The sequence below is a fragment of the Oryctolagus cuniculus genome, chromosome 15 (genome assembly GCF_051225735.1).
Source record: "Oryctolagus cuniculus isolate XC-2025 breed Fujian yellow rabbit chromosome 15, ASM5122573v1, whole genome shotgun sequence".
NCBI classification, from domain to species: Eukaryota; Metazoa; Chordata; class Mammalia; order Lagomorpha; family Leporidae; genus Oryctolagus; species Oryctolagus cuniculus.
In genome coordinates this window covers 46,525,566-46,540,807 of record NC_142881.1, presented here as the reverse complement: position 1 = coordinate 46,540,807, position 15,242 = coordinate 46,525,566, and the positions used below count along the sequence as shown (strand labels likewise).

The 15,242-nt window shown below is 37.6% G+C and overlaps 1 protein-coding gene across 5 annotated transcripts in view; it reads left to right on the top strand.

Annotated features, from left to right (window-relative positions):
• The window catches only part of PCDH15 (protocadherin related 15), a 1,661,037-nt gene that overhangs the window by 1,434,039 nt on the left and 211,756 nt on the right, over positions 1 to 15,242 (top strand). For all 5 annotated transcript variants that reach the window (XM_089314076.1, XM_089314072.1, XM_089314075.1 and 2 more), the window contains one exon: positions 13,273 to 13,578. In XM_089314076.1, coding sequence (XP_089170202.1) covers positions 13,273 to 13,578 — 306 coding nt within the window. The remainder of the gene's footprint in view (positions 1 to 13,272; positions 13,579 to 15,242) is intronic.

Below are 15,242 nucleotides of genomic sequence, written 5' to 3'. Positions count from 1 at the left end.
GTTTGAAACCTGAGAATAAAGGTGTGGTCATTTGTTGCCAGTTTGGAACAGCTCTGATCTGCAATTCGAACTCTAGAGCCCTTTTCATGGTTGACAAAAGCTGCTGCTGACCCTGAAAAAGAGCTAGACTCCCCTTAATCCAATTCTGCCTTTGTTCTCTGTCTTTGAAGGATTTACTTGGAAAACATACCCATTAAAAAATACTTGCAACTGATTTCTATCTCTGCTTTCTTTTCTAAGAACCCAACCTACAAGTGAACCCTTCTAGGATTTAGCTGCTTCTTCAAGTCATACAAGAGTTAAAGTTGGAGATTTTGTTTGTTTAGCCTGCAAAATAAATAAATGTAGACAATATATTTTTTGCCTGTTTGCTCACTATTTAGTTTCTGGTATCTCTGATGGATTGGTTCATTGGGAGTTCTGAAATTCAGGACTGGAAATACTCCCTGTGTGAGTTATAATTCACAACGTGGATATGCAATGAGTGCAGCCTCTTTTTCGCTTTATTGTTCCTTCTATCTGAACATGTTTAAGAGGAGTTCCTCTGAGTCTGCAGTCTTTTCTAATGGTTTTATGACTCCTCAGTACTAAACCCATCCACGTCTGCATAGACAGATTTCTGTCAAGAGTGCTCAGTCTTCATGAAAGTAGCAGGAGTAATGTTTCCTCTGGGCAAACCGAATCAGAGTGGTTCACACTTGAAAGGTTGGAAAGTAGCTGCAGTCTCCATTTAGCTTCCTCAGACTTTGAAGTGGGAAATAGGCAGTGGCTTTCTTCTTTATTATCTGTAATGATTTTTTGAGGCAGATTATGGAGTTTCAGTTTTCCAGAGTAATATATCTTTAAAAAAATAAACTTAACCCTTCTATCTGATCTTTGGTTCCAGACTCCGGTTATTTTATGTCATTTAATTCTACTGACTAGATACTTTTTGTGAACTGGTTATGGTACATAAAAGTAACTATTCATAGAATAGGTCCCACTATTATTAGGGAAAATTTTGCATAGCCAATTAATATTAATATGTTCATATTGACCATGTGCTGGCAATTTTAAAAAGTTGTATCTCCAATTAAAGTTTCCTCTAATTTTTAAATCTCTAATCTGTATTTCTAATTTTTAAATTTCTAATCTGTATTAATTCTAATAGCCAAAAGGAATTTTTTAGGACATTGATGAAATATTCAGAACTTTTATAAACTCTCAAATCTAAAAACATATAATACCTATTTAATAGTAATATGAACAGCAGTACCATTTATATCAAAGTAAAAGGAAATAAATTGTTTAAGGTCTGCTGCAGAGTAATCATTTTGAAATGGTTAACAACTGTTTATAAAATCTTAATGTGTTGCTCAAAGTTAATTAATGCTATAACTAGTATTCAAACAGTATTTTACACTTTATGTTTCTGTGTGGGTGCAAACTGTTAAAATCTTTACTTAATATATACTAAATTGATCTTCTGTATATAAAAAGAATTGAGAATGAATCTTGATGTGAATGGAATGGGAGAGGGAGCGGGAGACGGGAGGGTTGCGGGTGGGAGGGAAGTTACGGGTGGGGGGAAGCCATTGTAATCCATAAACTGTACTTTGGAGATTTATATTTATTAAATAACAGTTAAAATCAGTAGCACACAGAAACATACAGTGGAATTCCTCATAAAATAAACAAATAGTACATGTTAATCTAAAATTTTTAAAAAATAGAATTTTTTTAAAAAAGATACATTGGAATGAAGGCAGCTAGAAAGGGAAGAGCACAGCAGTTAGATTTTTTAATATTTATTTTATTTACTTATTTGACAAAGAGAGAGAATCATCCATCTGCTAATTTACTGCCCATATGCCCACAACAACTGGGGCTGGGTTAGTTTGAGTCAGGAGCCAGACACTTCACTCGTGTCTCCCATGTGGGTAGCAAGGACTCAAATATATAAGCTACATCTGCTGCTTTCCCAGACATGTTAACAGGAAGCTGGATCAAAAGTGAAGTAGCTGGAACTAGATCTCAGACACTCTGATATGGAAAGCAGGCATCCCAAGTGGCAGCTTAACCCACTGTGCCACCGATGCCTGCCCTGCACAGCAGCTTAAGAATCCATAATTTGTGCTTTAAATGACAGTTCTACATTTTGTAAATCCAAGCTCCTTTCCTCTGCATGAATGCAGTCCTAGGAAGTTAATAAGAAAAGATAAGCTTCTCTTTCCAATTAATTCTGTTTCACTGATTTAAATGAGTATGTTGTACAAGACAATATAAAATATGATCCTCAGTTCTTTAGTGAATTTATGGCAAAGAAGTGAATATACAACATACATTTTTAAATTAACCTATTTAGTGATATCTCAGATTAAGGTAATGGAAAATAGCTGAAAATTACTGAATTTTAGGCTTAATTCAAGGAATGAGTGTTAATAAAATAAGACCAAGGGATCAGAATATATATCCTGCTTTATCACAAGGACTTTAATAAGGTGAATGAAGATGATGAGATCGTGACAGTATGCATAAAATGGAGAAAGCTCTTTTACTTGTGCAGTCTTCTGGGAAACAGTGTGACCTTTTATCCCATGAAATGAATTATAGATCATATTTAGGAATTAGAAAACTCTCTCATTAAATGAATATCGTATTTATTTCTCTTGCCTTAGGTATACACCTAATTTTTTTAAAGATCTATTTATTTATTTGAAAGGCAGAGTTACAGATGGAGGGAGAGAGAGAGCCTCTGTGTGCTGGTTCATTCCCCAAATGGCCACAGTGGATGGAGCCAGGAGCCTCTTCTGGGTCTCCCACATGGGCACAGGGGCCCAAGCACTTGGCCCATTTTCTGCTGCTTTCCCAGGTGCATTAGCAGGGAGCCGCATTGGAAGAAGGGCAGCCAGGACTGGAACCGGCGTGCGAATGAGATACTAGTGTTTCAGGCGGCAGCATTAACTGCTACTCTGCAGCACTGACCCTCATACTTGTTATTCGAATATTGGAATATTTCCTAGAAAATCCAGTCATGTGCATTTCACAGAGAATCCAATGGTTGTCACAGTCTTTTCAGTTTCCATTTTTTGTTGTATATTTACCCTCAGCACTAATATAAGAAAATCATTTATGAGACAGCATGATGTAACAAAAAGCTCTATGACAGACAGAAAAGTAACACTGAAGACATGAATTGTTCTTTAGGGAAGTTCATGGACATATTTATATTTCATAGAAAAGAATACTGAATAGAAATAGAATTAAAACAGCATTAATATATATGGTTATAAAGACATCTGATACGTAAAATATTATATCTTCAATGAATATAGTGGCAAACACTTAAAATAGCAAAAAAAAAAAAAAAACAGTAATTGAAGTATGTGTTAAAACTTGAAAGCAAAAGGTAAGCACAAATAAATAAATAGAAATGCCGGAGCCAAGTAGATTATCACATAAAATGCAATCCATAGTGCTGGGGCCTTTCTGTAACTCCACTACTTAAAATGTGATAGGAGTTGATTATAAACCCAGACAATGCCCCTAATTACCCTGTGTAGTGGAAGGGTAAGTAGTGTATAAAACTATGCCCTCGGTGCTGTGGCATAATAGGCTAAGCCTCCACCAGTGGCGCCAGCATCCCATATGAGTTCTGGTTCAAGTCCTGCCTGCTCCTCTTCCAATCCAGCTCCCGGCTGATGGCCTGGGAAAACAGTGGGAAATGGCCCAAATGCTTGGCCCCTTGCACCAATGTGGGCAACCCGAAGAAGCTCCTAGCTTCAGAACAGCCCAGCTCCGGTGGTTGTGGCCATTTGGAAAGTGAAGCAGAGAATGGAAGACCTCTCTCTCTCTCTCTCTTCTTTGTCTGTAACTCTGCCTCAAAAATCAATACCTTTTTGTTTTTGTTAAAGAGTTAGTTAGTTATTTGAAAGGCAGTGTTACAGAGCTGAGCTGATCCGAAGCCAGGACCTTCTTCCTGGTCTCCCATGCAGCTGCAGGGCCCCAAGCACTTGGGCCATCTTCCACTGTTTTCCCACACTATAACAAAGAGCTGGATCAGAAATGGAACAGCTAGGACTCAAACCAGCGCCCATATGGGATACCAGTACAACAGGTGGAGGCTTTAGTCGCTAAGCCACAGTGCCAGCTCCTTAAATAAATAAAATAATCTTTAAAAAAAAAAAAAAAAGGAAAAAGAAAACAGTGTCCTATGATGAGTATTGCTGGGCCAATTTTTTTTTTTTTTTTTTTTTTTTTTTTTGGACAGGTAGAGTTAGATAGTGAGAGAGAAAGAGAGACAGAGAGAAAGCTCTTCCTTCCGTGCGTTCACCCCCTAAACGGCTGCTATGGCCGGCACGCTGCGCTGATCTGAAGCCAGGAGCCAGGTGCTTCCTCCTTCGTCTCCCATGCGGGTGCAGGGCCCAAGAACATGGGCCATCCTCCACTGCCATCCCGGGCCACAGCAGAGAGCTGGACTGGAAGAGGAGCAATGGGACAGACCCGGCGCCCCAACCGGGACTAGAACCTGGGGTGCCGACAGGTGGAGGATTAGCCTACTGAGCCACGGCGCTGGCCGACACTGCTTTTTAATTGTTTTCCAAAGTGTGTTCTATCACTGAGAGTTTTACCTGTGTTCAGAATCCCAAAGCATCACCTTAAAGATAGGAAAATTGAAGAATAAATCATTTCTAAAATTCTTTAAAAGAAGAAATCACAGTCTGCGTGTTTGCATTTTTGTGAGGAAATACTATTTACTGATTTCTCCAGGTAGAATTTATCTTTTCAGATTTGGAAGGAGAGCCTGCAGTAGTTATAGCAAGCAAATGAATATTTAATATAAAACAACTATTACTCCTTGTAGGCATCACTATATTGGCTTTAAGAGCTTTATGATTTATGATGAGGTCATGATTAGGCACCCATTGACATACATTTTTATTCCCAAAACCATGATGAAATTACTATAAAATGCAACAGAAAGTGATTTTTCTGAGCTGATTTTTTTTCTCTTGCAAAGATTTCTCATGTGGCAATAAATATGAAATCATGATATATACTTTTAGATATACATTAGACATTTTCTTTTTTTTAAATTTTTTTAATTTTTTGACAGGCAGAGTGGACAGTGAGAGAGAGAGACAGAGAGAAAGGTCTTCCTTTGCCATTGGTTCACCCTCCAATGGCCACCGCGGCCAGCGCGCTGTGGCCGGCACACTGCGCTGATCCCGAAGCCAGGAGCCAGGTACTTATCCTGGTCTCCCATGTGGGTGCAGGGCCCAGGTACTTGGGGCCATCCTCCACTGCACTCCCTGGCCACAGCAGAGAGCTGGCCTGGAAGAGGGGCAACCGGGACAGAATCTGGCGCCCCGACTGGGACTAGAACCCAGTGTGCCAGCACCGCAAGGCGGAGGATTAGCCTAGTGAGCCGCGGCGCTGGCCAGACATTTTCTAATTCCTCTTTCATGTGTCTAACCACTTCAATTTATGCATAAAGAACTTTACATTTTCATTCATGCTTCCTGTAAGAACTAAGCCCTTTCTTTCTGGATGTGTGTGTGTCTGTCTGTCTGTGTGTGCCACCTGCTCATGTAAGTTTTCCTTGTATTTTTACTCACTACACTAAAAATATTGTGTGGACAGATATCTTTGAGATATGAAGTTTTAGTTGGTTCAGTCACCAAAATTTTAAGAAAAATATTCACAAAATTGTTAATAGAACCTAATAGACTCACTATACCAGTTTTAACATGAACCTAAGGAAAATGAAATGTATGCAAGATCTTCATAAAGTTCATGAAAAATGTGCATTATCTTCTCATTCCATTTTCTATGAAATTCTGAGGAGTCAGATGGGTTATTAGGTAGCCAGAGTGCTCCCAGTGGAATTTGGGATGTAAACTATTTGCTTCCTTCCCCAAAAGAACATTATCTTTAGCAAGAACAAAATGTCCTCCTTCAGAATCTCCAAATTTACCATGAGAATAGCAAGGGAGTGGTGATTGCATCTGAGCTCACAGTTTATTGTGAAAACAAGTTACCAATCCCACCCTTCTGGATGGTTTTCTGTTTTATCTTGAGCAAGCCACATAGCATAAAGGACTGTAAATCAGGTCTTTTGATGGATTTTTTCCTGGCTTAGTAACTGAATGACAATCTGATTGTCAAGTTTTTTTTCCTTTGAAATTGTACTTGAAAACCTCAATGCCATGGGGTTATATTGGTTTTTTTCCTCTTTTTGGAAGCCCCACCCCCCATGTTGCTCTGGCTGGAGGTCTTTGACTCTAATAAATCTTTTTAAATCTCTGCTGTCCGCTTGGAAATTCTCCTTCCATGTGAATCAAAGAATCGAGGTAACAATAATTTCTCTGCTGCCATTTTCCTGTAACAAAATGTTTGAACCCATCTAGTAAAAATAGTCTGTTGGGGCCAGTGCTGTAGTATAGCAAGTAAAGCTACCACCTCTAGTGCTGGCGTTCCATATGGGCTCTGATTCAGGCCCTACCTGCTCTATTTTGGAGCCAGCTCCCTGTTAATGACCTGGGAAAACAGTGGAAGATGACCCAAGTCCCAAGGACTTGTACTCATGTGCAAGACCTGGAAGAAGCTCCTGGCCCCTGGCTTTGGATCGGCCTAGCTGTGGTTGTCGCAGCCCTTTGGGGAGTGAGCCTTCTCTCAATCTCTCTGCCTCTGCCTGTCTGTAACTTTGCATTTCAAATAAATAAATAAATCTTTTAAAAAAATAGTTTGCTCTACCAAAAAATTCTTGGACAACTTTAGGGCATAATATATATGTTTTAAAAAATATGTGTATATAGATATTAAAAACTGTAGTAACCATAAGCATGGGGTAGGGGATGGAATTGTGGCACAGTGGGTTGAGCCAGCACTTTTGATGCTGGTATACTGGTAGCTTTGGGATCCGCATGGAGGAAAGGCCTGTACTTCTGGGGAAGAAAAGTCCTTGTCAAGGTCCCTGCAGGTGCCTAAAGGTCAACCAATGAGGATCAGACCTGCCTCAACCTTTAACCCCCATACCCTGAGTCTATAAAAGGAGCTCTCCCAATCTCTGAGGCGCGACTTCCCCGGCCCCTGCTCTGTTGCTCCGTTGGGACCGGTGGAACCTCACTCGGGAGTGGAACCCCAATAAAAGTCTGTGAATTAATCGATTCATCTGCCTGGGAAGATTTGTTACGTGCCGGACACCTTGCAGTATACCACGTTGGAATGCTGACCCCAGTACTGGCTACTCTGCCTCTGATCCATCTTCCTGCTGGTGTTCCTGGGAAAGCAGTGGATGATGGTGTGAATAGCTAGACCTCTGCCACCCATATGGGAGACCAGAGCAAAGTTGCTGGCTCCTGGCTTCACCTAGCCCACAGCTGGTTGTTGTGGCCATTTGGGGAGTAAGCCCCTGGATGAAGGATCATGAAGAACCTCCCTCTCTCTTCCCTCGTACCCTGTCTCTCCTTCTTTCTCTGAGGCTCAGCCTTTCAAATAAATCAATCTTTAAAAATATAAGCATGGTCAGATTTTTATTGCCTAATTTGATCTAACTACTCTTCTAATTGTGTTCAGTCCTCATAAGAGGTGAAAACATAAATAGCCTTATGATTTTACAGATGAAGAATTGAAGTCTTGAATGATTGACTCACCCAAGATTATGGAGACAGTATGAAAATGATTTGTGCATCTAATCTAGGGTTTAAGCCCCTGAGAAATTATTAGTTTACATATGGGTTTTCTAGATTCCTACGGATTAAATATTTGAATATTCTAATGTTTATTGAAAGCATGTTCACTTTGCTTATGATTTAGGGGTTTGAACCCAAGTATGCTTATCACTTTCTTGTCAGTAAATCTACTTGCCATTGCTCAATAATAAATAAAAGGCATTTATGTGGAAAGAGAAAAACTTGCTCTTGTGTCATTAAATTGTTTCTCTTCTAACAGTTTTATATATCTTAAATGCTATGGATAATAACTTTTTAAAAATGTATTTCCATGAGTAATGTCATTAAACATGTACTGCCAGACTCCTGCTTCTGAGATCCCTGCTCAACAGGTTTTATGTTCTCACTTCAAGGTGAGAAAATCACTGTGAAGGACAAGCTCAAGTAGAGTAAAGCTCCCTACCAGCTTCCCACTGGGCTAATTGGATGTTGTGTAATATTTCACACTCTCATTACTAAAATACTATCTTTTTGACCTCAGAATTTTTTGATTGCAGGAGTCCCAGTAATGAGCTTCTGTTTTAATGAAGAGAAAGAGGCATAGTAGACAACATTGAAAATACAATGATTATAAAAGATGACTTTTAACATTTATGAAATGTGATCTTAATGATTAAAGTTTACCAGTACTATGCTCTGCAAGTCTTCATGGTTCTGTCCAGTGAAGTCTCTCCACAACAGCAGACTATTATCCAATTTTCCAGTAGTATGCATTCACAAATAAGTAGCTACAAATCAGAGACCCAAAGTAAGATGTAAAGCACAAAAATATCTTAACCATTGACAAATGATTATAAAGTTGCAGCTATTACTGTTTATTGCTTTGATATAGTACAAGGGGAGGAATATGTGTTGTTTTTCTTATTAACAATTTTAATTAGCATCTAATTGATTTTTAGGAAGATAAATGGTTTCATTACAACATCACATACTGAGCTGCTTGGCCAGCAAAGTTCTTGAGAATACTGCACAAACTAAAAGGTTCTATGTTTGATTATCATGTCCAACATCTATATTTACATAGTTAATCAGTGAAACTACCTTGTTCAGGCAGTCCATGGCATTTAACTTACTTTACCTTACATAGGCTCTGCAATTAATTAGAAGATAGAAAGTAAAGAAGAAGCCCTGCATTGATTTGCCTTCATTAAATGTATGTCTGACTGACATTTTTTCAGAATAATTTTTATGGAATGTTGGTCTTTATTTCATAAGTATCAAGTACATTTCCTTTAAAGAAGGTAGACATTCAGTGAATTAATTGGTAGTAGAGCAGAAAAAAGCACATGTATACATTAATTTAGACATATTAATCATGTTTTATACAAATTTAAATGGATTTCACAGAAGTTATGACACTCTATTGGTAAAGATACATCATATAACATTAACACTTATATTTTGTCTGCTGGGGAATATTTGGATATTTTCTCTCAATAAATTATCTCATTGTAAAATATGGATTGCTGTGTGTGTGTGTGTGTGTGTGTGTGTGTGAAGATGTAATTATTTATTTGAGAGTTACACAGAGAGAGAAGGAGAGGCAGTGTGAGGTCTTCCAACTGCTGGTTCACTCCCCAGTTGGCCACAAAGGCCGGAGCTGCGCCGATCCAAAGTCAGGAGCCAGGAGCTTCCTCTGGGTCTCCCACATGGGTGCAGGGTCCCAAAGTCTTGGGCCATCTTCTACTGCTTTCCCAGGCCATAGCAGAGAGCTGGATCAGAAGTGGAGCATCTGGGACTAGAACCGGTGTCCATATGGGATGCCAACACTGCATGCAGTGGCTCTACCGGCTATGCCACAGCACCAGCCCTGAGAGAGAGAGAGAGAGAGAGAGAGAGAGAGAGAGATTTATCTATATATATTCATCTATATATATTCAAAAGGTGTGAATAAGATTAAGGATCTTTATAAACCTTTAAGAGTAGAAGAGGAAGGCTGAAGAGTGGGTCAAAGGGATGAAGTGAATGAAGGAGTAGAGATTAAGAAAAGATGGGAGGGACTTGACCGCTACTTTGAAAGATAGAGGAAATGTTACATGAGCCTAGGGACGTGGGTGATTTCCACGTTGGCCTTTTTCCTCACGAGGCTGTGAAGGAAGGTGGGAAGGGTCTGAAGCCTTCAGCAAGCAACTGGGTTCTTTTTTTAAAGATTTATTTATTTTAAAGATGTATTTATTATTTGAAAGAGTTACAGAGAGAAAGAGGTGGGGGAGAGGGAGGGCGAGAGGGGGAAAAGGGGAGAGGGAGAGGGAGAGGTCTTCCATCCACTTGTTCTTTCTCCAAATGATTGCAATGGGCAATGGTCAGGGCTTGGCCAGGCTGAAGCTGGGAGCTTCATCTGGATCTCCCACATGGGTGGCAGGGGCCCAAACACTTTGAGTCACCATCTTCTGCTTTCCCAGGCACATTAGCAAGGAGATGGATTTGAAGTGGAATAGAAAAGATATGAACCACCACCCGTATGAGATGGCAGTGTTGCAGGTGGCAGCTTAACTGTGCCACAATGCTGGCCCCCAAGCAACTGGATTCTGTGAAATACCTGGAGGAACAGGGTCGCTTGCTTGGTGCAGCAGTTGAGCCACCCTGTGGGGTGCTTGCATTCCATATTGGAGTGTCCAGGTTCAGTCCTGGTTATTTCCTTTCTATCCAGTGCCGTGCTATTGTGCACCCTGGGAGGCAGCAGTTGATTATTCAAGTACGTGGGTGCTCACCATTCTTGTGGGAAGTCTGATTGAAGTCTCTGGCTCCTGATTTCAGCCTGGCAATCCTTGGCTGTTACGAGTATTTAGGGAGTGAACCAGCAGATGAAAGATCCCTGTCTTCCCATCTCTGCCTCTCAACCTCTCTGCCTTCCAAATAAAATGAAAATATTTCTGAATGAACAAGGAAATTACATTTTCCTAGAGCCTTCAAAAAATACTATAGCCATGCCTAGACCTTGATTTTAGGTGAAACTCAAGTTGAACATTCCAACACAGCTTTAAAATAATAAATTGGTGTTTTCTAAGCTGGGAAGTTTGTGGTAATTTGTTAAAACAGCAATAAAAAGTGAATATCAGTGTTCTATGGCTTAGCTTGATTTGACTCAGAATTTTTTCAAATTTTTGATGCCACAAAAGCAATACATATTCAGTAGAAATCATAGCTCTATTTTTGAGTTTTGATATCTTCTGAAGCTATTACTATGTGATTTGATATTGGTTAGCATTATTGGGCAGCCCACAATCAGACACAATCTTATGAGGAGAAATAACCATAGAGGTGGACATTTACTATAGTGGCTAAAATGGCACTTGATTTGAGTCTCAGGTCTGCTTCTTGCTAATGTGCACTCTGGGAAACATAGGGTGTTTGGTCACATGGCTGAATGCCTGCCACCTGTGTGGGTAACCCAGATTGCATTCACAGCTTCTGATTTTGGTCTGGCCCAGTCCCAGCTCTTCCAAGCCTTTGGGGAGTGAACCAGCAAATAGAAGGTCTGTCTTTGTGTCTCTCTGCCTTTCAAAAAAATTAAAAGTAAATAAATAAACCAACAACACAGTTTAAGGTGTGATGAGATTCTGATGTTCAGTAGGTTGGGTTTGTTAAACGTAGTTTTGAGTTAAATGTTTTCAACAAATGATGTGTTTATGTATAACTTAAAGTTGAGGAATATCTGTATAGATATTTTTGAAAATCCTAGTGAAATATCATTTAACTAGCTGGACATATCCAGAAAACAGTGTACTGTCCCCTTTATACACATTTACACACAAACACACACAGCCACATTGGTCAACTGAATCATTTTCATAATTATTCTTCAGTTGTATGGATGAATGAAAAATAACTTGGTAAGTAAGAGTCATTTAAATTGCTGGTTTCATAAATGACTGACTCTATGATCTTAAGATACCCCATAGACAACAAAAAGTGATTGAATATTTCCCATTAGTATTATGAGAGGATAGCTATTTATATTGTATTATTGGATAACATTATTTTATATTGATCATTTCAGGCAAAAAAATGAGGTTCACAGCTTGACAAATTTGTCAATAATGTGTAGGCCAAGTCTACCTAAGTATAAAATCTTTTACAGTACCATTTTTCTCTTCAGGCATTATTGCAACCCTTATTCCATCTTTTCTCAGAAGTAAGCCTCAAGAGACGTGCACCTCCCAATGATGTTTATGTTTTGATGAATCAGGAACAATCCTATTAAAATGTCTGACTTTATGACATACAGAAGGAGCACAGTATCAAACATGATTTTCACATTTTAGACTTTATCAATAATTTCAAACATGACCCAAGAATTCAGCAACTCCACCCTCACATACTTCACTGGTATATAGAAAGCTGGATATATAACTACATGTGTCCTGTTAAAATGCATCATACTACATTCTAAGCTTTACGGAGATTAACAGAATATTGTGCCCTTAGCTCATAAATCAGCAACGTGTCTTGTTTCTATTCTTTGCCTTGGTGATAATTTGAAGCACGATTATATTCCATTTTATGGTTTCAAAGGTTTATTAAAGTTTTTTTGTAATTACAATAACATAAAGCATGATTTGAAACAAAATGTATAGATTTGATTGTGAGATATAATTTATATCATTTTGCAGTTTTAGGTAAGATTAGTCCTCATGATATCCAATTACAAAGGTATTTTCTCAAACGTTTGATGCAAAGTGACTTCACATGGGTTAAGTGTTTATAACAACATCAACAATTCTCAAGTATTATTTGGAGATCAGTGTACTAATGTTAGGAACAACGATTTTCAGGTTCGTTAGTTATTCTTTGACTTCCATCTGGGTTTTGGAAGATTGAGCAACAAATACCAATTCCTTGTAGTCATTTAATCCAATATTTATAAATTAATATTTATATGGAATTTAATATTTAAAATTAAAAATATAAATCCAATTATTTATAAATTCCACAACTATGTGTTAATTAGTTTTATATGCAACATATTGTACTATGAACTGAAGTGTTGAGTCATTTATTTCAGGTGTAACCCTAAGCACACAATTAAATTCCATAAGCCACAGCTTTCTCATTTACAAAATGGCAACAATGGACTTACTCTTGGAATATCAGGAGGAGTCAATGAAGTAATAGCGCAGTTAAATATGTTTATGAAAATTAATATAAAGTGCTTGAATAAAAGCTTGCATGGGATCTTGTCTCTTATTAAATTATGTTGAATTAGTTAAAAATTAAATGCTTACCTCAAATTCAAAATCTTATAGAGAGATAATAATACATGGAAATTCAGTATTGTATGAGCATCCTCGGTTGTTACATATTACTCTTATTACTCTTTTTGCTAATGATATTAATTTGCAAGTTATGTCCATTTGGAATGAAGAATTTTAAATTATATTTCCCAAGTTTTACTCCTTGCATTGCATTTCTATTCAACTTTCAATTTTCTCCTTAGGGAAAAACATTTGGTTATAACAAAGTGCTAGAATTTGTCAATTGTCCCTTCCTGATAAGGCAACAGATATCAACATCTTAACCAAACATATTTGAGTTCTTTATTTTATTTTGTTTTGTTCAGGCAACAGACCCAGATGCTGGAATAAATGGCCAAGTGCACTACAGTTTGGGCAACTTCAATAATCTTTTTCGCATCACATCAAATGGGAGTATTTACACAGCTGTAAAGCTAAACAGGGAAGTCAGGGATTACTATGAACTTGTTGTTGTGGCAACTGATGGAGCAGTCCACCCTCGTCATTCAACTCTGACCCTGGCCATCAAGGTTTTGGATATTGATGATAATAGTCCTGTATTCACCAATTCAACATACACTGTTGTTGTGGAAGAGAATCTGCCAGCTGGTACAACATTCCTTCAAATAGAGGTGAGTGAAAGAAGCACTGATTTCATGAATTCTACATTTTCAGATTTTCCATACAATATCTTTGCCAAATTTATTAAATAAAATTTCTTGGAACATAGGTAAATTTCAATTGCAGATAAACAACATGTTTTAACAGATCTCAATATTGTATATTATAGTTTATGTGACAACCATATTTTATTTATCTCAAAAAATAAGGGGAGAAGTGGTGTACTTTTAAGATAAAAACTGTTTTATCTTAATTTTTATCTTAATTTTTTAATTTACAGAAGTAATGCTATATATTTATTTTAATGATTAACAGTATAATAATATATAAAAATACTTATCTCCTACCTTATGCCTCCAAAGTACTTAGATATTATTTTATGTATATTATTCATTTCTCACTTTGGACTCACACAAATATCCTATATTTGAATTTTTATAAATATGCATATGGGTATGTGCATATATAACATATATATGCATGAACCCATATATGTGTATATGCTTCCTATATTTTACAGATATTGTTCACTCATTAATTTTTTAATATTATATTTCCATTTTCTTATGTTTACAGTGTTGATATACTACAAGGGTCTTCCAGGACTTCAATATCATTTTTAATAGCATCTAAATATTTAAGTCCCCTTTTCAGTTTTTAGCTAAAAACATAATATTATCAGGAAATTTAATATCTTGATTTAGTATGTTATCAGGTTATCCATAAATCTGTGTTTTTAAACATTTGCCCCATTTAATTCTTTTACAGATTGTCTATTAAATGTTTTTTTAGAAAAACAAAGGTATTTTCCTAATCTATCCTATAAAGCACAAATTTAAATTTGTTAGCATGATTTTCAAGAATTTATATTCCTTCCATTTTTCAAATCAGTAGATATTTGCTAAGGTTATTAATAATTCCAAATAAAGATGATGATGACCAGTGAGAGAACAATTATCTCTTCATTTATTCCTCCTTCTGTGCATTCATTCAACAAACACACATCTTCAGGGTATAATTGTATAACAGGTCCACTGCTCATCTTTGGAGATTTAAAGGTGAAGATGACAGATTCCTTGCTTTCATGCAGTTTTCATTCTGAGTCAGTTACTAGACTAGTTCTGAGTCAATTACTCAATAGTTAAAATAAACATCCTAAAATGGAGATACAAGGAATCTAGGAAGTCATAGGTAGAGCTCCTAAGCTAATCTTGAGGGCAAACTCAACAATAACTTGGGTAAGTTGGTTCTACATTGTGAACCGAGGGCCAAGTAAGAGTTACTGAAGCAAAACAGTGAAAAAAAAATCTGCTCAAAATCCTTGGCGAGAGGAGAGATTGCGGGGGACGGGGGTAAGAGCAAGAAAATGTCATGCTGCTTCTCACTGTGGTCAGCAGATCAAGCTTGATTGGAAAGGTAATTGGGAAACAAGATAAATTTTAGGCCAGAAAAGGACATAATGAAAATATCTGGCTTCACAAGCTCTTTTTCTGTAATGTCAGTGATTCACTGGAGGGGGCTGAGACTGAAGTTCACAGGAACGTTTTGTCATCAACGTTTTGACAAACCCTCAGCTTCCGCATCTTCATCATGCTTATTCCATTTCTCTACCTGAGTTACTTTGCCAGTCAGTACTGCCGAGTAATACATTCATTCCCCTTCCACAGGATCTTAT